General features: G+C 37.9%; 1 protein-coding gene across 1 annotated transcript in view; it reads right to left on the bottom strand.

Annotated features, from left to right (window-relative positions):
* The window catches only part of bean1 (brain expressed, associated with NEDD4, 1), a 58,349-nt gene extending 37,153 nt beyond the window's left edge, over nt 1-21,196 (bottom strand). The window contains exons 1-2 of the mRNA XM_057346666.1: nt 20,831-21,196; nt 15,475-15,603 (exon numbers count right to left, since the gene is read on the bottom strand). Of these exons, the coding sequence (XP_057202649.1) occupies nt 15,475-15,603; nt 20,831-20,855 (154 nt within the window). The 5' untranslated portion in view covers nt 20,856-21,196. The remainder of the gene's footprint in view (nt 1-15,474; nt 15,604-20,830) is intronic.
* Nucleotides 21,197-27,183: the final 5,987 nt, after the last annotated feature.

The raw sequence follows: 27,183 nt of genomic DNA, 5'->3' as shown, positions 1-27,183 counted from the left end.
AAAGTCTTCAAGGCACTTAATAGCATAACGTCATCTGAAGTATTAGCCCTAATTATAGAATACATTTTGTTTGGCTTATTTTTAAAATGCGTTTTGCAACAACATGTGCATTTTAGCTAAACTGGTTATTTTTTCAACGTACTGGCACATTTAGAGACACTGGTTGTAGGATTGTTTTTAGTATGCAAAGTATGCAACCATAAAATACAGACCATTTTGCAAGATGTAAACTGGACCAGAAGCATTTCCTGTTTTACCTTTTTTTGCAAAAAAAAAACCATTTAGAACTGAATCGAAATGTAAAACACATTTATTAAACAAAAAGTCTGGACCACTATTGTTTACGTCTTGCAAAAAAGGTTTTAGTGGTAGCCTACTTCAGTGTTAAGAAAGTATAAATTATGCCAAATAATACTCCAGCAAGTATTTTACAGACTTATTTAGTGTAATTGATCTTTTAAACAATAAAAGGACACAAGAGATGAGTAAAAATGCCTGTTATATCACAGATCTTCTCTGGTTTCTGTGATGGACCGCAGGTAAACCTGACAAGATAGGACATAAAGCAAAGAGGCTAGTGACAAGGTCACGAGCTAGACAGACAACGCTGTGAGGAACACACAATCCATTCTCATAAAGCTGAAGGGGACTGCTCCAATGAACAGCCATCGATCCAGTCATCAACAACAGGCTCTTTTGGTTTTCTTTTAAATCAAGACAAGACTTTCTTGCTTTGAACTCTCAATGCCTTCGTCTTTTTATCTTTAAAATTAAGACAAACACCTACATTTGTAGACCTGTACTATTTACAAGCACAATATATATACAGCTACAGATCTTACAAAAATAAAAGACCATCTCAAAATTATTTTTATTTTTTTCATTATAGACTTTATCATTTTAGGTATGTCTTTAGGTAAAATTATAATTTTTGTTTCATTTGGTGAACTAACAATATTTCTCCCAAATTTCAAATAAAAAGATTGTTTCTATTTGCATTCATTTGCAGAAAATGAAAACTGGAGAAGCAGATTTTTTAATGCTCTGTATTTTTTCAGACCTCAAATACTGCAGAGAAAACAAGTTCATATTCAGCAATACAACAATAATATTTGTACATGTATTTAGGAAAAGTTCCAAATTTATTTTTTATGTGATAACATTGATTATTTCTCACAGTTTTCATGTGTCTTGTCATATGGTCAGTCTTTCACATAGCTGTTGGATGACTTTGTCACTCTTGAGGTTTGATTTTATGTAAGGGATGATAAGGGATGAAGGGAAGGCAGCCGGTTGTTATCGCAGAAATAACCCCCTGGCAGTGTGATCAGTGTGTATCACACTGAAGGGGCTTATTTCAGAATCAAGCATTCCAATGAGCCGTGTAATAATGACATTTAACAGACACTGGACTGGATTGGCCACAATACACCTAAAATGCTACTTAAATGAAAAATTGGAATGGTCTCTTAATTTTGTGGGGGAAAAAATATCTACCTACTGTAAATTAATGTTTTGAATGAAAAGATCAGAGTTTTTAGAATATACTGCAATACTCAACAGTACAAAACAGCATTTCAATCTAACTGTAAAAAGGAGTAAAACTTCTCACAGCTGACCTTTTACCCCAGAAATTCAGGTCCCTTACGAAATGTGTTTTTGTATTCCCGATGCAGCGCTGTTACATTGTCCTTCCACTCACTATAGGATGTTACTGTCTTCATTTAGCAGCGACTTGGGTCAGAACTGACGTTAGCTCAGTACTTAGCACTACTTCCAAGTCACTTTGGATAAAAGTATATTAAAACTTGAATATAACCTCTAAAAATCAAGAAGATTGCACATGTTCTACATGTATAAAATAATTTTATTTGCACTAAATGCAATATTTCGCAGAACAAAACAGCCATTTTTTTTTATTGCACTTATGCCTTTTGTTGTTCCAATTGCTTCCATTGTTTCCCTCATCTGTAAGTCGCTTTGGATAAAAGCGTCTGCTAAATGACCAAATGTAAATGTAATTCATGTTTAAAGTGTTCATTCACTGATGTCTCAACATATTTTTCAAAACCCACACTGTAAAACGTTGCAGTAGTTTTGCAGCAGGTTTGCTGTAATTTACTGTAGATTTAATTTACAATTTTGTTTCGAACATAAACGTATCTATTTCTTATTTTCTTTCATGAAACAAGACTAAATATCTTAGGTCACTTTTCTTGTTATGTAAATGTATCGGAATTTAAGAAGTTTCAACTATTTTTGCTAAAATGTATTTTAATTATTAAGAATTTAATTTTTTCCAGTGTTGCTGTGCTAATGCCAGTCTCTCCTTGTTCATTTTGAATCTCAAAAGTCAAAGAGTTTTAATTTTGGTGAAATTAAAGTTTAAACAGTACTAATAGGAAAGTAATTAAATCTACAGTAAATAACTGGCAAACCTGCTGCAAAACTACATCAAGGTTTTACAGAGCACACTCATCACAACCCCACCTGGCAAAACCTCATATACCGCCGTTAAAAATTTCATTATCTTATAATATATTTCTTCATAACACTGCTGTATTGCCTCTACGGCACACAGAGGCACAACACCCACACAACAGTTTGGATGAGCTGTTCTAGCACAGCTGGCGTAATGTATTCATAATAATTACCCTGCAGGCCTTTAGAAGCGTGTGTGTGTGCGTCTGCATCCAAGCAGAGGAGTCAGCGGTGATCCTGCGGGCCTGTAACGGATGCTGGGTGTTTGCTCTGTGACGGATGGGGGATAATGGATCTGATTGTGGCGGTGATGTTTGCTCCTGTACGCTGCCTGTGCTAAAGGCAATCTCTGGGAACATTGTGTCACTGTCTGGCCCTGTTTGATGAGGTTTGTTACTGGGGTGGTCTGTCTGTCACCACACTGGACACGCTCTAAACACCCCGGATCAACTTAACAAAACGGTAGGCTTCTGCAGCTCAAGGTCACATCCAGCAGCATCTGACTGGACAACAGCTGCTGACCAGAGAGCAAGACACTTTGAAGCAGTGGGGCAGTAAAATAGAAAAATGCATGCAGAAATCAGGGTAAAAAAAGAAGCATTGATGCATTTGGGCGTAACTTTAATCCAAAGGGATTTATAGTGCATTTAAGGCATGCAGTTAATCAATTGCGTGTTCCACCAAGGTCATTGGTATTGCAAACATCATGCAATGCCATCTGAGCTTCTAGAACCACCAACTACTACTCAGAGGTGGGTGGAGTAGCCAAAATCTAGTAAAAGTACAAGTAACTAGAGAAATTGTTACTCAAGTAAAAGTAAAAGTCACTATTTAAAAAATTACTCGAGTAAAAGTAAAAAGTATGCAATGAAAAAACTACTCTAGTAGCTAGTTACTAGTTACTTTGTATCTGATTATATACGATCCATAAAATTAATATTAAAGCCAATATATTTATATTAATCAATATTTTTAATTATTATTATCATCATAAGCAGATATCTTTGCAATATACTAGAGAGACTAAAGAATAGACAAACACAGAAGAGACAAGCATTTCTGTAAATTTCATCTAGTCCTGATGTCAATGTAGTTTACACAACTTATTTAGAATAATAGACCGTGTCAAACTAAAGTGAACCTGCAGAGTTTGCCGTTTAAAATGCATTTAACTAAACTAAGAGCATTTCCTATGATGATCTAGAACATCTGCAGTGCTCTCTTATATGAAATACAAACTGATTTTAGACAAAACTCATGTTTTCTCACGTTGTGTCTAGGGATGTAATGGTATTGTAAATATCAAAGTATCGAGATAGCATTTTTTTCGATGTTATCGTGGTCGCATGACGATAGATCTTCCAGGCAAAGTGTAGTTTTTTTCAGCCAAATGGAGCGAGTTGAGGGAAGCGGGAACTACAATTCCCATCAACCTATGCGTGCCCATCATCCTCTGCGCTCTGCTACCGCCCGCTACAGATCAAGTTGAGTGAAAATGGCGGATGCCGCTAGTGGCATAGAAACGGATTTACAAATTGTTAAAGCTAAAGCGAAATATAAATCAGATGTGTGGAAGCATTTCGGTTTTCCCGTGACAAGAAACGAGAAAGGAGAAAAGGTGACGGGTGAAAAGGTAACAAACTTCATTTGTTTTGTTTTTTTCCTGCATAAAATTCAATAAATATCGTATCGTAGTCTTCATATCAAGGTACTATCGTATCGTAAAATGTTGATACCGTTACATCCCTAGTTGTGTCACATATGTGTGTTGTGAAAAGCTCTTACTTGTTAACATACAGTAAACTGTGAACCACACGCCCATCAGCAAGTTTTCTTCCTTCTGTTCTTCAAATGTATATTTCTGCAAGCCCATGTCTCTGTGTCTACCAGGTCGCGCTTCTGTTGCTGTGTTTGACGAACAGGGCGCACGCACATGATGGGCATTTATCATTAGGGGTGCACCGAAACGAAAATTCTTGGCCGAAGCCGGACATGATGTGAAACACTTGGCCGAAGGCCGAATAATACCGAACACCGAACATGTTTTTTTGCATTTCTTCAGCTATTTTTTTCACTATTGCACAAACTGAATAGTCAAAATGTGCTTTTTATAATTTGTCTTGCTTTTCAATAAAATACAATACAACTTAATATAAAATTGAGCAAAACAAAGTAAATTCCTGTGAATAGCCTATATTAATTAGGCCTATAACTGACTGCTAAAAGAATGTAATGTAAGTTACTCTGTACCCCTACAACAAAACAGTTCATTAAAAACTGTCATTCCACATTAGGCCTATAAGATAAAAATATGAATAAACTAAAACTGTTGGATTATTATAGGCTACATTGCAAAATGATTTGAGAAAAAAAAAACATCCAATGCAAGCAATTCTGACTGATTCTGACTGACAACCATTTCAGTTCACGTCTCTCCTCCAAACTCCGCCCATAAAAGCTGACTGTTCTCTCAGAAGGTGCACAGAACATACTTTGACAAGTTGTTTAGTACAGGGAACTGTGCACGTGACGACTGTATGATGTCAAAGGATGTCGCGAGCGGTGGGGCTACTGTCAGACAGCCCGCTTGCGCGCGTCTGAAGTAAAGTTACCGACCGGTAAAGACGCTTTCATTCGGAAATTTACTTCCGTGCGGCTCTCTCTCTCTCTCTCTGCTGGTTGCTGCTTCATCGTATCTCGAGTCATGTTCGGTAAAATTTACACGAGTCATGTTCGGTAAAATTTATTCGGCCATTTCACATATTAGGCCGAACGCCGAACTTGCGTTTTTTGCTATTTTCGGCCGAACATTTTCGGTGGCCGAACATTCGGTGCATCCCTATTTATCATTGCTAGCAAACAATATGACGCATTTGCAGTTTTGGTTTGATAGATATAGATTGATATCCACTTCATTCATAGGTCTTTGTGGTCAGCGTGTTCTAATGTTTCCCACTACGAGGACTGAGTAACCCGCCGCTTCAGATCGTGCTGCGAACTGAACAAATCATTTGAACTGATTGGTCAACCTATTCAGACGGCTTGCCCATTATTCAATTAATGCTTTCAAAAGAATCGACTCAAAGGAATCAATCACTCGGGAATGTCCCAGTAAAAAGAGACGACAACCTTGAAATAAACGGCGCATTTTAAAATGCATATTTTAAAATGAAGGAACGAATGAACGTCACTGTAACAAAGTAAAAGTACAGATTTTCTATTAGAAATATACTTAAGTAAGAGTAAAATTGCCCACTTTTAATTTTACTTTAAAAGTATATATTTTCCAAAATGTTGCTCAAGTAAATGTACCTAAGTAAATGTAGCGTGTTACCTCTGCTACTACTACACACAAAAATCTGTCACACTGTTATGTTGAAACCATGCTATAACATTGCTTTCGCTTTGCATTTCAGGGAGGAACGCAGCATGTCACAGTGAGTTTTCTAATGGAGATTCAAAGCCATTTATTTCTAGTATAATAGAGGTGAAAGAGACTGCTGTACAGTACACGCTGGAGTCTGTAGTGAATTGGATGTGGGTCAGAGAGATGCAGCATTCTAGGTCATACTGAATCGTAGAGAGAGAGGCTTAAGTCTTCGCTCATTCTAGCTCATCTAATAATAAAGCCTATATGGGGTACAGATTATGATTCTGAATGTGTCGCTTTATATTCACAAATCATAATCTCATTATTTAGCCAGACAACAAAGCTAAGATTTAAAAACAACTGTGCAGTGAGGAGGTAAATAACAGCGAATAGCTACTACTATATATACTATTAATTCCCTCTGCTTGTGTGTGTGTGTGCGCGTGTGTGTGTGTGTGTGTGTGTGTGTGTGTGTGTGTGTGTGTGTGTGTGTGTGTGTGTGTGTGTGTGTGTGTGTGTGTGTGTGTGTGTGTGTGTGTGTGCGTAATGCATTTAAAAGCAGAAGTTCAATGAGTGATGAAATAAAACAACACCAATGTCTTTGCTGTGGCATCAAGGACTCAATGTCACAGACTATATCGTCTGTTGAATTTCAACAAAATCAAACCTCAATAGTGACATAAAGTCATCCAACAGCAATGTGAAAGACTGACAGCATGACAAGACACATGAAAACTGGGATAAAAATCGAGGATATCACATAAAAAATAAATACATGTACAAGTATTACTATTACATTGCTTAAAAGTGAATATGAACTTGTTTTCTTCGCAGTATTTGAGGTCTGAAAAAAATACAGAGCATCATTTCTGTTATTTTGACCTGTTTTTACAAATAGAAAGAATATTTGTATTTGCAATGTGGTAGAAATATTGTTAGTAGATCAAAAAATGATCATTTTAACTAAACACATACCTACAAATTTGATGTATGTAAACATAGCTGCTGTATGTATACACTATACACACAGTATTTATAAACATATGTTTGGAGTCTGTTCAAAGATGCCAAAATGTATGGAGGACCGATAGTGTTTAGAAATAAAATGAAGAATCAATTGACAAATTTAATAATTAAAACATAAAAATGTAAACAAATAACTCACTTTTTAAATTGAAAAATTATTAGGGTTTTTATAGATGGTTTATTTAATTTGTGTTTTAAAATGTAGTTTAATTGAACAATAAAACACAAAATTAAAAAATATATATAAATAGATAGCCTACATTTAAAACTGCTGATTTAATTCATGTTTTAAAATGTAGACAAATAAAACAAAAAGTTTATTGTATATAGTTTAAAAGCACATTTTAAATCGCTTTTTAAAAAAGCATTTGCCAAATGCTTTTCTTTATCCATTTGTCAATAGAGTTAAAAAAATGCCATTGATTGGACAGTACACACGTGGGGGCAACCAATCAGCTTTCGGCTCAGTTTTAGGATACACCCCCTCTCCCACATGTCATACAAAGGAAAAGTAAGCACCGGATATGATTGGCTGAGGTGCCTCTCGTGATCGATGTTAGCCTTTATGCTCCAATTGTAAGTATTACAGACCCATACATCTCCCAATCACAAGACAATCTTTGATACTACCAGCGAAAACAAACTCAGCATGGAGAGAGAAACGTATGCGTTCTGTAGCTGGAAATACAATCATTATTTTGAGTTTATTTCTGTCAAAGGCAAGAATATTGTTGTGCGTTGTCGGTCATGTGGAGGTAAGCAAAACCCTCTCTCCCACGAAAACAACCTGAAAGGGCAGTACAGCACGGTTAAACTTCTGGAGAAAGTAACGTCACCGGGCACGGAGAGCAAAGAATCAACTTCTACTGTCGAGTGCCAGGCTGCTATTAGCAACATGTTATGTTTTGTCAGACTAGTTTTTGCTGCTCTAACGCTGTTATATTTGTTAAATGACAAAGAAATCATCATAGAAATATGCAGAAGCACTAGTTAAGATATATAAAAAATTATAAGAAACTAAGGAGAGACTTTTTACATTATGGAGTATGCAGGTTTAGAAATACTAGTTAACATATGAAAAAATGTTTTAAGTTAAAATGTCACAGAGTTTAATTATTATGATTAATTATGACAGGCTTTAGTATGGAATAAGCAGAAAAAATGCATTAAAATAATTAAAGATGAGATAGAGTAGAGTATGCACTTCCCAATAAAGTTTAGTCTTGAGAAGGCTAAAGAGGTTTATTTTGTGTTTTTGAGGGGTGGGGGGTAGTAATGTAACGAGTAATGTAACAAGTAGTGTAACTAATTACTTTTGAAATAAAGTAATCAGACCAGTAACTTAATTACTTTTAAAAGGAGTATTCAGACCAGTAACTTGATTACTTTTATAAGGAGTAATCAGTAATTTAATTACATTTCCAGAGTAACTTGCCCAACACTGGACATAAAGCTACTTATAACATTTTTATCATCGCATTTCTGGGATGCTCTTGTTGACCAATGACCCTTCTGGAGAAACAATCTGCAAATGGCTTCACTACTCTGCAATGAATTGTAATAAGAGAAACTAGTATAACAATTAAAGCAAATAAAGCATTTGTAACAGATTATATAGCTCAGATAAGAAGCTTGTTATTGTTACGGATGTGATTTCCCTTAGCTGTGTTGCTTTAAACATTGTGTGAATTCTGCGTTTTTGTTTTTGCTTAGCCAGTATGTATGAGGTAAAGACAGCTGCCTCAGACTGCTGGACTGCCATGAGAACTGTCAGACAGATTTAGTATATGGAGAGAGAGCAGCAAGTGCCCTTTTCACACAGCAATGCTGGTAAATTACGGGTAAAGTCATTCTGGTAAATTTATAGTAAACACACAAATGTGCTGTTCACACAAGCAATGGCATTCTGTTAATTTACCGGTAAAACAGCGTTCACACAGCTGTCTCAAAATACCAGTAATATAATGTCATCATGCGGAAGTTTCCTTATAGCTGCAATACAACCGGAGTTATGTTTGAAAATATGGTGGGGGTGTGATTTTATATCCGAACACAGCACAATCTTATGTATACACTGTGAGAGTTAATTTTACCATTTTTAACACTGGCGATTTTGAACATGTTGTTGATGTTTGGGTCAGACACTTGCTCTCGCTGCTCGCGTGCGAGGTAGACAGTGTACGCTCACTTCATGCATTTACGGTAATAAAGATCTGCGCATGCGTGAGACGGCATGTCAAGACGAAGGGGGAGACTAACGTGAGATGAGAGAACTGCTCCGCCGGCTTCTGTTTCTGTGACCGAAGTTGGATACCTTTTACGTTTTGTCGCTTGAATCTGCATGTATGCTGATGACTGTGACGATGCACAAGCAGCTTTATTAAACTCGAAGGAAGTATAACAGCTTTTGCTTCGTGTCACTGTCAGTCCTTTTCTCTGTTAATTTTACTTCTTTCTCTACACATCCCAACTTTGCGTTACAACATGGAGAACTTTAAAACTGACCTGAACTATTACGAGGACAAATGCAGAGACGCAAGAAAAAAAACTGCAAGGAGAAACAGTAATGTTCATACATACAGATACACAGAAAGTGCACGAGGGACGTGAGCAGTTTGGCGAATACATGAGAACGTGTTTGGCACTGTTTTGAACAACTTCAGTGCAGAGTGTTATGATTGGGCCAAAGCAGTCAGCATGTCATGCGTTGTACGTGCTCTTAACGGTAATCTTCATTCTTCGTTCACACATCGTTACTTACTGGAATTTGCCGGTAATGTTACTACTTCTATTACTGGAAAATTGGAAGTACCGATTTACCGTAAAGGCCCTGTTCACACATGATCTGTTATCTGCAATTTCCTTGCAATTTACCAGTAAAGACTGTATGTGTGAAAGGGATTATTGTCAAAATCCTCCTGCTCGACTGTCTAATCCAGGAACAATTTCATTTCAGGGAGAGTGCAACTATCCATTCTCATGTGTACTGTTCTTGAACATTATAATGATCTGCAAGAAGAGTTTCGGAAAAACACACAATGAAAACATTGGAGTACAGAACTGCATTTTTTCATATAAGAGTATATAATTTTTTGTTTGTAAATATATTTGATATACATAGTTTAAATTAATTTTACAAACATAAAGTATTATCGCAAATCACATTTTTCTTTAACATCACCCTAGTGCATTATGTATGCAGTACACAATAGCTATGTGAATGCTCTTTTTGCATGGAATACCTTGTTGACCTCACCTACAGGCAAATTCAACACAATGCTGTAAATTCAGTGCAAACTGCACAACACAAGTAGGATGTCTTTAATACAAAGTGATGCTCTTTGTTTGTATCCCATTCAATGCCAGCTGCTTCTCATGTCACTTTGAAGCGCATGCTGACAATGAGTTAAATAACAAAGGCTCTCTGGCAAATAATATCTTATTGCAAGAGCCTCTAACAAAACCCTGCATTACTCAACTCATACTGTGAGAATTCCTGTCTCAAACAGGGCAGAATGACTCACAGCGGTTGAGTTAAAAAAATGACAGCACTTCCTTGCATTCTCTTCTATAAAGACAGCTGTTTAAAGAAACCATTCCAATGTCATTTAACCCAGAGCAAAGGGCACATCGATGACAAACCTCTGCGTCTTGGATACCGTATATACCAAGCAAGTTAACCAAAGGGTGGATTAATGCTGGGGACCCGTATTATCTAGACCTCAAGGGTTTTAGTGGGTCAGGGGATGCAATAGTGAGGCCAATTTCTTTGATCTCACTCTCACTGTCATGGTTGGCAGGCTAAGCCCATGGGATGAGGCACTGGCCCTATGGCTTAATCTAGTTTAAGTGACACCCATGAGCTGCTATTCTGTGTTTGACTCAATCAGGAAAGATCCACCCATCTCCATCTCCATCTCGAAACCTAAATAAAGATCATCTGAATAGCAGGAATAGGGATTCTGCACTATTGGATGATATTGACTGTCAGGCACTGGACTGAAATGGACAGAAAAGCATTGCAGTGTGCTGTTGTTGAGGAATGTTGAATGATGAAACTGCAGCTGTTACAAAGATGCTCACAGAGCAAAAAAAAAAACTGAAATTTGTGATGAATATTATAATTGCTCTATAATGAGCTTTCTAGTACCAACCTTTTGTCTGATTTACCTGACATCATCATAAGTTGCTTTGGATAAAGCATGTGCTAAATAAATAATTTTAAATGAATGTATACAAAATGATTTTGAGTGCACGTACAATATTTAATAATTGTTGCGATTAGTAACTTATATCAAACCAATACTTGAAAGATATATCACATGGTTTGTTATTCATACACTAATTTAAACAGCATACTTTATACTGCAAAACAGCAATAATAAAAAAACTCTACCGCTACCGCTTACTACTCTCCCTTCAATATCATATACATTATATCTCATATGCATAGATTCATAGCCCATGCACAGTTGCTCCGTTTGAAGACTGAAATTGTCACGCTTGCAAAAGGATGCAATCTTGCATCCATTTATCAAATAAATGCAGAAAATATCCAGTTTTGTCTGATGGCTGGAGCTGGAGGATACAATTTGATAGAAATTCTGTATAATCAAAACCGTATCAGATCACATGAGCATTTAGTAGTGTCTCATTTTCTACGAGGTTTAATGTTTCGATTTATAGGACGAACCTCCTCCACAGAGAAAAAAGATTATTTGGATACGATTATAAGTTTTGTGATGTCTGTGAAACACTACACTGGTGATATGAAAAATATGAAATTTAGTTTAGTACTTTGGATGTACATCAGTAACATCATCTAATAATCTCTCGATGATCACATAACTTGTGCACATTGTTACCAGTGGAGGGGAGAGCTGTGACGGACTAACACTGTTAAGATGCAAACCGGTGACACAGACAGATGTGAAAAAGCCCAACTAACTCCAGGATGTATGTCAGCGTGGGTGCTCTTCCTCGGGGAGGGCTGTAATAAAGCTCACTCTGATAACCTAAAACCCAGAGCCGCCCATTGCTCATCTAATTGGAAGCGTTTATAAGAGCAGCAGCAGGAGAGGCTGTCGTTCTCGCTCCGGAATTAAAATGCTAATGCGCTCCAAATAAACAAAACAAAGGCTCACTACATCTGGGATTTGCATGAACTTGAAAGTAGCCGTGAAAGTCAATATCAGAGGGCACCAAGTTTGAAGACAGAACATTTAGCCAGCATGACACGCTGAGCCATCTGACCAGAAGAGATGCGACCACGCATAGATCAAAAGGGCTGATGCAGCAACAAAGGCAACATTTTCCACCTCTTTGAATTTTGCTCGTCTTCTCCGCCATTATTTAGCCTTCCTCTGGGATGAGTGTAGGAGGATGAGTGGGCTGTAGCAACTGTAATGGTTGATGTTGTCTGTGCCAATGATACTGCCGGGGGTATGATGGTCTGGTTGAAGAGACCAGCACTGCTGGACACTAGCACCATGTGTTATGTTTTGAATGTTGGTCCCAAATAATGTGCACTGTCCCTTTATAACTTTTTTAAATGCTCAGGGTTTTTAAAACACCATCAGCACTAAATCACAAGCAGCCAAAATCCAAAATAAATCAGTTTTCTTTCCCTTTGAATATTCACTCCGGTCTAAGCTGGTCTTTTCAGCAGGGAAGTGTACTATCTCACAAACACAGCAGGGGCATTCCCAGTGGGCTAGAGCTAGCGTCACAAACCTGGCTTCAACACAAAGATCTAACCAGCTGAGACAGCACATGATGGAAGGTCACATCAGGAAGAAAGGAAATGGCAACGCGGCAGGCGACTGACTGATCAATACTAGCTAACTCTTTAATTGGTCAAAGCACAGGTGCAATATGAATGAGGTAACGCAGACGCATGTCCACACACAAACAGATCTCTTCAACATCTCAATTGCTTCTAGAAAGAAATGGGATTAAATGGAGAGTAGATAGAGAACTCTTCTCTTAGATGAAGAGTCTCTTGCTTCTCAGATTTTTCACCTGTGAAACAGACCGTAGTCAATCTAAAGCAGGGCTAGTCAACTGGCGGCTTAACATTTCAAATAAGTGGAAAGACTTTAAGAATGGTGTGCTTTAAGAAATGCGTGTCATGAGATGCCACGCCTTTGAAAGTATTGTTTTAATTAGAAATTATTAGAGAATTTTCATTTTTATGTAAACTACTTCTTTACATCATATCAGTTCAAAGGGTATGCACTGTGGTTAATTTAATCAAACCTTTATCGATCTTTATTATCAATCTTGTTTCTTTCTCTGCTGTGCAAGCTGAGAGAGGATATAGAAAAACCTGCCTGCAGGGACCACCAGGGCTACCATGACATTTAAAGTGCTGGATAGAAGAGTAATGTATCATAGTGAACTAGGAGGGTTTTATGTGTTTTAAGAGCACATAAGGCATCCCTCACCTGCGCTGTGAATACAAACAATAGCAATCAAACATGCTACCATCCAGCTTCCGCATGCATTTTACATAAGATTGTAATATTACAGCAGGACACATACATATTATTATTTTATGAAAGCGATTACCCAAATTATCAGGTACTGCTCACTACTACCCCAAGAAAATGTATTTTAAAGAATTCTAATAAAACCATGAATGAAAAATGTTTGTTAATGCATTCATGCAGGGTGTTCTTGGTATGACAAAGTGTGTATATTGCAAGACACTTATTCTACAGCTCTCTTTAGCTTATAAGCAAGCTTAAAAAACAACAGAAGACAAGAAAAAAGTAAATGCAATGAGATAAAAGTGCAACTGCAATGTTACTTTGAAAGCCTTATGACATCAGAGGTGTTAGTGGATACATTTTTCTCCATCGGCAAACAGTTTAGCCAAAGGTCGGGCCGAATTAGTAGATGGCGTAAATGCGCCATGGCTGAGAGCACTGTCTGTTCCTTACAATGGTGCTTGGAAGGCGACTATGGCCACAAGATTATACTGTCAGCGCAAGAACGGTAATATAATCACACACTGCCTCAGGTTTCACTATGGTGGTGTCATATAATAATCACAGCAATAACAAAGCGATTAAACAATTTTGATTAAAAATGTGAAAGGAACAAAAGTACGTTTTTTTTCAAACAGTTTGGGCCCTTTGGGCATACATTAACATTCAGCAAGAATCCTTCTCATATTGCATAGACTAGCAAAACTAATTTCTTATTGAATTTGTTTGTTTAGGGTTGTCTGGGTAGTGACTGATCTTTCCTGAGAGACACCTGCCTTTGTGTGACGCCCCGCCCCCCTTGAAGGTCAAGTTCATTTCTATTTTCTATATAGCGCCAGATCACAAGAGAAGTCCCTACATGGTCGCGCGTTTACAATTCTCCATTCGCTCTCCTGCTCCGAGTCCAAGTAATGAAAAGACGCACGTCCCAAGCCCCTGACAAGAAGCAACAGTCCAGTCAGGTTTTCACCCAGCTTGGCTTCGTTCCATCCGCACCGCGAGACATAATGAACCATTCAAAACATCAGACTATTTCTGTAGTTTAAATTGAGCAGTGCGTCTACATAACTGAGCTGTACACATCATGCGCACTCCCACCAAAGACGCGTCGCATATAAAGACCTGCAGAAACCAAGAGCAGGTAAATAAATGGACAATTTTACTTTAATGTTCCAAGTAAACGAAAATGCAGCAGTAGCCTAATAAAGTATTTTTAGCTATCAGTCATTTTACTGTTTGCTATATAGGTTTGTGACTTAATTATAAGATTATAAACCATAGCGTCTTGTATCTACATTTAGCATTAACGATATTAATAATATTAATAACATTAATAATCAGCATGTTAAGAGCATTTCATAATGAATCATGTTTTAATTGGAAAGATTATTTGGAATCAGTTCTAGTATGAATGGCATGGAAAGTACTTGTTAAGTACAAAAAATACTTGTTAGTACTTCTGCTCATGATAAATTCATTTCAGTTGTTACATTTTGTTGTCAGTATTTCTTTTAATATTGTTTCATACATACTGTGTCTATCAGCATATAAAATAAATGGCCTTGTAAAACATTAGATGTTTTTTTTTTAATATCCATATTCAACATGGGCTCAATTGATTAAACATTATTTATTATCATTTAGCCCACAAAGCTGTAAACCTAGGGGAAACACTACAGGGACATTAACGGCAACAGTATAATTTTGAGTCAAATTCGTGTATGATTCAACATATTCGTGTTGTGCTATAACTCAAGAGGGTCATTAAACCTGCCAGACAAAGTAAAGAGAGAAAAATACTGACTTTTAACACTAATCAGTGTCAATCTTGAGTGTCAAGATAGCCCAGTTGAATCACGACTTGGAGCCACGTTGCCATGGTTTCTGTCTCAACCCCAACTTGGTGCCTACAGTTCAGTTTGTTTGTTTGTTTGTTTATTCCTCATGATAAAACTGGCATCAACATTACAAGCCTGTGTGAAGCCTCCGTTATATAATTTTTTCAACTGTAGTTTGTAACTTGTTGACTTGTTTGTAAAGTATGAAAATCCAACATTTCCACACACTTCAAAACTTCACATTCATGCAATGAAGAAATTTGCTTACCTGAACAAATCAATTTCATCAACATGTACTCCCAGCCACAGTCTTTCCTATAGTAACATTGTAAGCGGTTGACCAGGCAAGATCCAAATTTGATATTCTCTTTTTTGCAAAGAAGGGCAATGTTCTCATCTGCAGGGTTAAAAGAGAGAGAAGAGAATGAGATAAAGTGGAAGACAGAGGGTGCAGGGTGATTTAGACAGTGAGTCGCGGACAGGCACCCAGATGCTGTCAGTGCCCACATCCCATGCCATCTTCAAATCACAGACTGCATGTCAACTTTTACTGAAGTGTTGTCATTCACTCAATAACATTCTTCAGAGGGAGGGCATTGACCACTACAGTACGCATATGCACAACTTTAGAATTAAGGCTTTTGGGTCATTGATATAAGGATTTTCAATAGGCCAATTTTAGAAAATTCTAGAATACAAAAAACAATATCTATTGCAATTATTGAAACATTAAGAATGTGGTGTAGACATAGTGCAGATTAAAATTTAAAATTTTGTGTTTTTCATTTAGATGAATTGGCAGTATCATGTGCATTTCTTTAGGGCTTTTCACACTGCGCTTAACCCCCGGGTCATTCTAAACCCTGATTTTAACCCCGGGTAAACGAACGTTTCACACTTAATTTTGCGCTTTTAATCGTAATTTTGAAGCGGGGTTATCCCTGCATTTTACCCAGGGTTATGAAACCCTGCTCCGAAGCAGGATTAGCACCGCTTTTGCAGGGTTAACCCTGCATTGCGGTGCCAAACGTGTGCAGTGTGCAACGAAGCGGGGGTAGAATGATACATCCAGACGCTTTGCAACGGACACCCAATCAAAAACTGAACAGCGCTTACATCATTTCACAAGCTGTGCACAGTCACAGAAACTCAGTGCGCTGTGTAAACAATCTAGGGCTGCAGCTATCGATTATTTTAGTAATCGAGTATTCTACAGATTTTCCATCGATTAAAGGCGGGGTGTCTGATCTCCGAATTATGCTCGTTTGGACAAAGTCGGGCCGAGTACCAAAACAACCTTGTAGCCGATCAGCAGTAAGGTGCACAGTGCACAAGACGGACATTAGTCGAGCCGGGCGCTGACGAAAGCGAAAGATAGGGGTAGGGGTGTTGTTTTGGTGATTTGAACATCAATAACGGCTAAGAGAAATCGGACACCCCGCCTTTAATCGGGTATTCGGATAATAAATACTTTTTCTTTATTAAAGAGCAATACTAAATATACAAGAGAAAATAAGACAGGTCTCTTAAAATGACCAACTAATTTGTTTCCTTTTTACTATCAATCTCTGTCACACATACTAAAAACGTCATTCATGCAAACACTACCAAACCACAAGGTTAAAATGGCATGTTGTCATGACAAACTAGGTCAATTTGTGATGTATTTTTTGCACTAACAGGGAGAGCCTTAATTTTCCACGTACAGGTAACTTGTACACGTTTCTTTGTAGCAGCTCCTCAGGAAAAGTACCAGTTACCTTAAAAGAAATCTAGAACTCAAGGTAACAGGCTCAAACTTCATATTTGCTTTTTTAGGTAGACAAAACCAGGCTTTTCACCCTTGAGTTTCCACCGGAGAAGCAGGTGGTTCAGTCTCCACGAAAAGTAGGTTTTGTTAGAGGGGTTGCAGCCATTATTGTTCAGCATATTTTTCCTTATCCTCTTTTGCATTGTTGTTTCTTAGGTGCGTGTCATGATGGTTCTTAAGACTGCCCGTCAGTGGTGCTTGGAGAATTCTGGGGATCTTTTTGTCTCACTTCAGCTATCTCGTATACTGTGCATGGAGGATGAAGAAGCTGCTGAGGCCTTGGAACGGTTCTTCAGTGCAGAGTTCATAGAAGACAATCTGGTAGAGCCACTGATATTTGTTTTTACATTTATGCAGGACATTTTGGTGCTGCCCTTGTCCACCCTCCAAGAACTGTATACATCTAGAGCAGGGGTGGGGAACCTTGATCCTGAACACCTGAACCAGCTCATTAAAGTCTTCAGGGTTACTAGAAACTTCAGGACAGGCGTGTGTTTGAGCTGGTTGGAGCTAAACTCTGCAGGACAGTGGCCCTCCAGGATCAAGATTCCCCACCTCTGATCTAGAGTAAGAAAAGCCATCATCTCTCCAAGCCATCATCTCTTTGAACTGTTGCTGTCTGGTCGGCGCTACAGTGCAATAAGCACCAAAACAACCAGACACAAAAAAACGTTTCATCCCTCACGCAATCTACGTCTTGGAACAGTTAAATGTTCTACCCACTGTGCAATTAATAACATTGTGCAATAGTAACGATGTGTAATACTAATTATATCCACCTGATAATACTCTATTTTATATAATTTTTGTGTAAAAATTTTTTGTTATGCTGTATATAGCACATATTTTGTACATACAATATATATACACAGATAGTTTTACACTCTTTATCTTATTTTTATTCTATTCTTTTTTATATATAGATAACCTGTGTATTGTATTGTGTTATGGACTCTGTGTGCTGCTGTTTTTGTGCACTGGATGCTTCTTTCACCAACACAAATTTCTTGTATGGGCAGATAGCCTATACTTCGCAATAAAGCTCTTTCTGATTCTGTATTTTTAGAGAATGTGGTGGACAACATGCATCTCAGAATCTTTTGTCAAAGCACAAAATTGAAAAAGAAAAAAAAAGAAAAAAATTGTATGTAATGATTTTATATTATACATGGAAAAGTTTTATTTAATAATGTAGTAACGTTAATTAGCTGTAATTGTATATAAATCCTGGCCATGACCTGAATCTCCAGTCTTTACGGTACTCTTAAAAAGCAAAAAACTCCACCTTTTGAAAATAGGATTTTACAGTCCACTTCGTGAAATACTTTTTCATGTATTTTCAGGCGGTTTTAACAGGACGTTCTTTTATATCGTGCCGTTAGTTTGTACACAGTATTGTGCGCATGTGCGGCTGAGAGTGCATGTGTCGAAGAGCGCATGCGCGGCTGAGAGTGCATCATCTGCAGCCAGACCCTTCTCAACTTGAGAGCCCTGTAACATAAATGGCCCTGTCCCAAATGGCGCACTCCGGTCTTGTGGACCTCCTCCGAGTCCACACTTGGTGACGTCAGGAAGTGCAGACCTATAGGGCACTAGGCACGAGTCCACCAGGGTACACGGGAGTGCATTTTGGGACAGACTTGAGGTCATCACACCGGAAAGAGTAATCGGTGCTTTGTTGTCAATCACTCTCGCGGTACTTTGTTGTCATTCACAGATCAGTCTGCACAGCACCGCGTGAAGTCGACCACACTTGTTGTCCCATTGTAGTATTTGGGACTGGAGCTGGAGTTTTTATTGTTCAGTATTTCATATGTTGACATGCCATCCGAGCATTATGCAATAGATACTTATGTTTGTAATGCATTAATTTGTCATGACGTAAATGCAACTGCTTATGTATATTTATTTATTTGTATACACTATTCTTCTGTATACACTTCTTAATATGCATACATGTTGTTATTTAATATTTCTCTATAATAAAGAAGCTGTGTTGTTCATCTTTACAGAGCCCAGAGACAACTAGATATAAATCTACAATAAAACATGGCTTACCTTAAGTAAGAAAATGCACTGCATTAAAAGTTTTTTATTCTTGAATAGCTGTCTTAATAGAAAATAAATAAGCAATAATGTGAATAAGTAACAAATTTATTAATTAATTTTGAATTTTATCAAAACATACATTTAAAAATGTATCCGTCATGTTTACGTAAATGTCTGACATCGACGACACTCCTCCCATCCGTTCTGTGATTGGGCGTTCGCAAGGATTCCTGGGTAGGGGACTTCAGTAGAGTCTGCGTCATGAAGACCGCATCGAGGGCACAAAGGAGGCGCTCGCGAGCAGACTTCTGAGCGCTAAAAAGACAAAAGGGACACCCTACGGACTCGTAGACTTGGCGAGCATGCGCAAATTAAATCCAGGAGACCGCAAATCCACATGAAGTGCGGCATTTTGGGACAGGGCCTAATAGAGTTTAGCGGGCTGTGCGTTAGTAATAATGGTCCGTGGGGAAACGCAGTTTCCGTGTGTACTGTAGTTAAATGGATTAAACAAAACTTCGAGGCCACAAAAATGGCCTAATAACAATCCTTTGAGTTTTTTATTTATTTAAGTAACCTCTAGTGTTCAGACTAGCATCTGTTTCACATTAATCCATAATCCTATGGCGTAAACCGTGTTTTCAAAAAAGGTCCGAGCACTTTTTTTTAAACGCCAGCGACTTCTGATTGCATTTCTATCGAGAAATTAGTATTGTACTTTTTAAATATGTGATTAGTTATTGCAAAGACGCTCTTTGTTTATAATTAAAATAGACTTCCGTTACGCTGCCTATCTGTTTCTCTGGGCTGCCTTCGTGCACAGACGCTGCCTCACTTATATCTGAAGTGGTGAAAGCAATAGGACAGTGCAGTAGGAGAACTGAAAATAGAAAGGGAAATGCAGAAAGAAATGCTGAAAAAAAGCGTTCCTGTAGCTCAGTGATAAGAGCATGGCGCTAACAACGCCAAGGTTGTGGGTTCGAACCCTGGGGATTGCACATACAAACAAATGTATAGGATAATGCAAAGTAAGTCGCTTTGGATAAAAGCTTCTGCCAAATGCATAAATGTAGAAAGAAAGAAAGAAAGAAAGAAAGAAAGAAGAAGGCTTATCCCCTACAGTCCCTATCATAAGGTTAATTTAATTCTGCCTCCCTGTGTGTGTGTAAGGTTGACTATGATAGCTTTACATCTCGTGGGATCTTGGCATCTCGTGTGTGTGTACAGGTGTACTCTTTCAAGATAGCAACTTAGGGCAACAAGCAGCCATAGCAGCCTAGTTTTAAACATCTATGATAAAACAGTTATATTGCAACAGTATGCGCACAGTCGGTTATACAAATAAGACTAAACAATTTTAAGCCTAAATGTTGCAGCACGCTTATAAAACAAAGATCCGTGAAAATAATATGTTGATTCTTTGTTTAATATTTATTACATTTAAAAATATAAAATTAAATCATATTTATAAATATTTTGGCATTAACAGGGCATTTACCTTTTAAACTATACAGTACTAACTTTAATAGCTGCCTGTAATCTACAGATGATCACATCTTTTAAAAGAACTAACAACACGATAAAATACATGACATTTAAGCATATTAGCGACATTTGGCAAGCAAGGAAAACATTAAAAGCATGACTATTATTTGCTTTACAAGCCAATGTTTTATGACCACAGTGTCTGAAAGAGAGTTGAACAACATACTTTCGCAACTCTGTACACTGCATGGTAGTAGAAACCGTATAGTAACCTACTTACCCGCATGTAAAGAAAACAGCCCCATGCAACTTCAACGTCGTCCTTTCTCGGATTGCTCTAAAAAGCCCAGATGGATTTAGAGCTGATATAGTCTCTGTTAGCATCTCTCAGGCTTGCTGTTTCCACAATGCTGCGAAAGCAAGTGCATTATTTACATAACACATCTGCCGCGATTGACCTGTATGCCGCACGCATGCATGCCACAGATCATAAGCTAAATCAAAACCGTCTCTTAGAGATTATTAACGACGCTTTACTATCGAATCTAAACCGGAGAAAAGAGTTTTTGTATCCTCGCCGCCTCGGCGGGGCAGCGCTGTCTGATCCTCCTCGCACTTCATAAGGCTTTCATTGAGCAAACGACTTGTATAATTCAGAAAGAGGGGTGGTGATGCCGTGGTGGCCAAAAAGACATATTGCATTCAAATCAGATACATACTATGTTATTTAATTAAACCAATGCAATGTTTTATAGCATTTATCCAAACGCAGAAATATTAGCATTTACATTAACATATGAATTTTAATAGGCTACGCAACTATTAAAATACCACGAAAAGAGGTTTACTTATGTAAGAATGAAATAGCTGTCTTAATTCTGCCTTCAACAGGCTACTCTTAGAAATTTGATAATTCCCACTTCTGATTCCGAGCTGGTTGTGTTCAGGTGTCGGAAAGAAGGATGCCAGATTCATGCGTGTGTCTTGGGAAAATGTTACAGTATGGTATAGTTTTCAAACGTACATCCTACCGTATATTTTTACTAGTCAGCTTGCGGACAATTGGTGAAATACATGCTATTTTCGCAGTGTATAAAACATGCAGTAAATATGTACTAATTTAACGACAAGTCAGGGCAATGAAGCTATTACTGAAAAACTAATAAATCAAATTTGTCACAGGAGAAATCCTTCTCCCATCCGCCATGTTGATTGTGTAGGCCCGCCCATCTCGGGAACTCGGGTTTCAAAATTATTTCCCAACTTCCCAGTGGGAAACGCGACATCGAGGGCGTTCATATGCAATTTTTTACCTCGGAAACTATATTTACGATAATTCCGACGGCGCGTGAAGGCAGCATTAGACCCGGGCAGCAAAAGACATCTTTTTCTCTCCGTTTTGGCCTTTCACACAGAGGCCTAGTCCACACGTACACGTATTCACACTGGCAGGAGTTTGAGTGACCGAGTACTGCGTTTGCGTGTGGATAAACCGCACAGAACAACCCGTGTTCGTGTGGACAGGGCCTGAGACGGCGTTTTTGTCAACTAAAACGGATCTTTTCGAAAACGCAATCGAAAGTGGATACATTTGAAAACGCAGTTTTCGAGTTGTAGTGTGGATGAGGAAAACGGAGGGGTTTAAAAACTATGACGCGTTTTTCGTCATATTACCCAGTTGTTTCGGCTGTTGATCCGGTTTGATAGCATTAATGTTAGTTTATACATACATTAGGTTGCATTTTAGGAGCCTCCACTGGGCATGCGCACTTCAATACAGCATCATTTTTGTCACGCTGACAACATGCTATTTTTTATTATTGTAAGTTTAGAGTTGGGGTAGGTGTAGGCATTAGCTAATGTAATTTATTGTAATTTTATGGCCAGGTTTTTAATCACTTCCGGCCGTAGCTGTACCCCTTCTAGCCACAACAGCGCCTTACCCCCATACTTCCGGTTTGTGTTTGGCTAGTGTCTCATAATATTAAGAAGTGCTCAAATTTGTTGGTACCCTTACAGCTCATTGAAATGATGCTTCATTCCTCCTGAAGAGTGATGAAATTAAAAGCTACTGTGTCATGTATACTTGCATGTTACCAACGATAACCTAGAATGCTCTTACATTCTCTCGGCGTCTCATAGACATAGTGACATCACGTCATAAACATGCGAATGTGACGCGTGGTTGACTGGAAAGCATTGAGGTCGGAAGTTGGATATTTTCCGTCATTATATCCGAAACCCGAGTTGTCTCGAACTCAGCATAAGTTTCACACAATGTAGCTCCGCACTGATCTCACTGAACGTCAAATGCCTCAGGGCTGATCGAAATGCCCCGAGTTCAGAGGTCGGATTTTCCACTTTGCACGCCAGATTTCCCAGTTTTAATGTTGGGAAACTCTTAAATCTGAGTTCTCTCGAACGCGGCATATGCTATACTTCATGACGTGGTGATTGCGGCGTCTAATCTTATTAGAATATATTAGAATTTCCAAATGATGTGTACGGCTTGAAGTTGGACGCCGAATGGACATCACAGCAGATCAGTAGTTCCCAACTTTGTTGCAACCAAGGCCGACTGGACATTGGCATGTGGTCCAGTTGAAAGTTGTAATGTGTTTTCATGACGCGTCATCAATCCGGAAGTCGACCATTTTGGAGGCACTGAACGTAATGCTATTACTAAAGAAGAATCATTTTTTCGCCATGGCCAACTTCCGGATTGATGACACATCGTGAAAACACTCTATTGGTTTCATACAGCAGTTCAATAAACAATAACTTAGTATGAGTTACGTACATTTTAGACTAAATCTCAATATAGTCTCTTTTTGTCAACAAAATAAAGCAAACAAAGAAAATATCAGCAGTATTAGGCCTATGTGTCTCGGAGCAACACACAGTGGTGTTTCATTGCTGAATGAATCTGTTTTTGAATGATTCGATAATTCATTGACTCATTCATAAAACAGTAGTTTAATTCAGAATCCTACTCCTACTATAATACGTATGGTAAACGTAGCAAGAGCATTTTAGCATACGACTACGAATTCAGCCCATAGACTGTAAAAAAGTATCCCTTCAATGTCCTGCCCATATTCCCTGATGCCTCAATCGTAAATGAAGAAATCATGTTACCGCACCCCTTTTTTATTTTTAACACTTGGACATACATCAACGTGATTAAACTGACTAAAATAACAGAAAACATCTTTAGAAAAAAAATATTTGAAGTGTAGCCTAATTGGATTTTATAGTTTGGCCTCTGTCCCATTTGTTTACATGGAGAGGGCGGGGTTTATGACCTGTAGGCCTACTGCAGCCAGCCACCAGGGGACCATCAAAGAGCCCCCAGCTTCACTTTTCAGGACGTGTGAGGCACCCCTGATTCAGCCAGTCACTTGCTTCGTTCTTGAATGAATCAGCCGTTTTGAACGAATCGGTTGAATGAATGACGCAATGACTGACTCGTTAAAATTGTTGCCACCTACTGGCGGTTTTAGTTTCATATTTAAAGTATTATTTATTTAATGTATTATTGTTTCCAAAACAAATGAACAAGTTAATACATTTATATTAATAATATTTATGCAATAATTGCAGGGTTAATTCATCTGTCACTTCAGATGCAGCTTCTGAAAAAATGTCATGGCCATTGTTGCCTAACTGAAAGGTTTAATTCAATTTAAAATGTTAATCCATTGACAGTCATAATAAACAAATTATTCAAGTTTTTGGGCTTATGTAACTTTACATCAGTCATTTGTACAGTTTGTACAGTAGGGCCTGAATATGACTCAAACCCAGTGGCCCCACTCCCTAATTCTGCCCTGGTCGCAACAAAGTAGTGAAATGCCTTCTTAAACTATATGCCAAGTTTGCTTGATGTCTATTCACCTGACCAAACCACCCATAACAACATTTGTCATGTCTTTTATAACTTTTCTTTGGTTTACAGTGAGACTCAGGAAAGCCCCTTTCTCCTTTATTCATCCCTCTGCACATGTGAAAGCTCAGTGGAGGTTTAGTACACCAGGTCAGCACTTTCTAAGTGCAAGTGTGAATCACTTCCTCACTCTGGTACAAAATCACACCTCTGGGATTAGAGAATGCAACAGCTCAGCAGATATATATGGGCACAGAATGTGCATAAACCATTAGATGAATTGCCATAGCTTGTTTCAGATCTCAACAGCCCTTCACTCCTGGCACAAGCTGTACTTTGCCATACATAACTTGCTTTACATAAACAATACATATATTTCTATACTTCTATTCTATATTTCTTTTGCATGGAATTCACCATTTCGTTTCTACTGTACTTTATCCCTAAACAGACAAACTGCTCTACAGAGCACGTTTCATAAATGTTCTCTCCTTCAGGAAAGAAGCGAAAATGTTGGTTGTAATTCGCAACCTCAGCGCTAGATGCCGCTAAATTTCATGAACTGGACCTTTAAAATGCACAATTTTCTTCCCTAAATTCTAAATCCTGTTTGTATGCTGTATAATGTGTAATCCATGTAAGCACACACTAACAGCACTTGCATGGTTTCATCTCCTGCCTACACAGTATTGTTGGTGTAGGCAGTTTGCCATTATGTAATTTCAATGGTACCAGTAAATCTGTACAAAACACTCATTTTAAAATTGTTCACAGCTTTTTATAAATCCACTCCAAAAATTGAACAATAGCAATTATAAGCGCAATAAATGCAATATACTTATAGTTACATGAACTTGGTCACATATGAAATGTTTTGGTTTAATTATTACAAATGTTCATACTTTTGAACAATAATGTGATCAAAACCAAATTAAATTAAATTAGACAGAAATTAGAAATATACATTTTGTAGATGCATGTGGCTGCTGGCCTCTTGTTGGCTGCTGACTGCTTGGAAGTGGAGGTATGATTCAGGGCAGAGGGCTTGGAAAGGCCACCAGAAGCTCTCAGTGACCACAGCTGACAAGTGTTTATTTTTGCCTCAAATCCCTGGTGTTGCTCTTCTGATGCTGCCGCTGGTAAAGACTGTGATCCCCTGCACACAGGCAGCCTCACATGCAGGTGTCCCTGATGGCTGTCATGTGTTTGTGAGGAAGACAGAAAAGGAAAATGTGTGTCCTTCTGGGTGTGTATGAAAAACCCAACAGAAGCCAAGGAAGACATCTGATTGAACTCTCAGTGTAGCCATCAGAGTGGAAGGTACATTGTGGTTTGCTGAGATAGAGGGAGAGAAACGTGGACAAGCATGTGTGCATGAGATTATGTACCATTTTTGTGTAGGAATCCCATCCTTAGTATTGTCTACACTTTCTCATTAATGTACAGTAAGTACAGGTATCTTTGTTTAAATAGGTTACACTCCCACATAAAATGAGGTGGAGGAGAGCAAGAGAGCAGTGGTAAGAGATGCTGTAAAGGACAAAAAGTTTAAAACAGGTGAAGGGATTTCCTTAATATGATTTTACCTCCAGTGTTTCTTCTTCAATGTTCTCCCTGTTGTAGGCATTTAATGAAATCCATTTTCTTTCCAAGCCATTAATCTGCATATATGAAATGGAAGAGGCATTTCCAGAAAATGGTATTGAGCCAACTGAGTGTAAGAGAGTATGCGTTTGTGTGCAATTAGCTTTGCATTAATATTAAATTCAATTTCTATAGCGCTTTTCACTATTTTGCAGTGTTGCATAGCAGCTTTAAGCATGTAGAAAAATGTAGATCTGAAAAAGGGTATTAGAATATATAAATGGTAATATCGCATTTTTCTCAACACAATGTACTTTAATAAAACCAAATTTTGTAATTGGAAGTTTCTAATTGTAGTGCCAATAGGCAACGTGTATATATTTTTTTCATGCGATGTAGGCTACATACTTACTGTAAACTATTTGTTTATAAGATTGTATCAGTGTACATGTAGAACAATGACTATAAAGATAATGTTAAATACATCTAATTTAAACCTGAAATGAGATGGACATTAGGCTTTTTTCTACACTCAATATCTTTTCCAGATTTTGCATCTTTCTAAAATTCTAATTAATGCACCCACCCCACACATCTTCTTTATAGTACAAAAATAAAGGGGTGATGAAATGAGGAATAAAATGTTCCTTAAGAGTTTGACATATAAGAGGTCTTTGTATCATTATTACGTCCATGTTTCATCCTCTTCATCATGTATATAAAAGCATGAATTGTACTTCTGTCGGATAGATGGCAAGCTGTAAAGCAGTGGTTCTCAAACTTTTTTGTTGTAAGGCCCCCTTTGTGTAGAGTGCAATGCTTTACGGCCCCCCAAATAAAGACTTATAATCTTAAACTTAAAATTTTAATTAAACCAAGAAAATATTCAGTTAAACAATGCTAAAACATTAATTCTTTTGGTTGGTGGTGTTGTTTTTCTGATGTTTGATCGCACAAAATGCATGATAAATATCTATATTTCTAAAATGCCACAAAATAAGTAGCCCCCCTTCAGAGGTGGGTAGTAACGCGCTACATTTACTTCTTTACATTTACTTGAGTAACATTTTGGAAAATATGTACTTTTTAAGTAAAATTGAAAGTGTGTACTTTTACTCTTACTTGAGTAAATTTCTAATAGAAAATCTGTACTTTTACTTCGT

The sequence above is a fragment of the Triplophysa rosa genome, linkage group LG1 (genome assembly GCF_024868665.1).
Source record: "Triplophysa rosa linkage group LG1, Trosa_1v2, whole genome shotgun sequence".
In the NCBI taxonomy this organism is placed as follows: domain Eukaryota; kingdom Metazoa; phylum Chordata; class Actinopteri; order Cypriniformes; family Nemacheilidae; genus Triplophysa; species Triplophysa rosa.
This window is presented reverse-complemented; position numbering and strand designations above follow the sequence as displayed.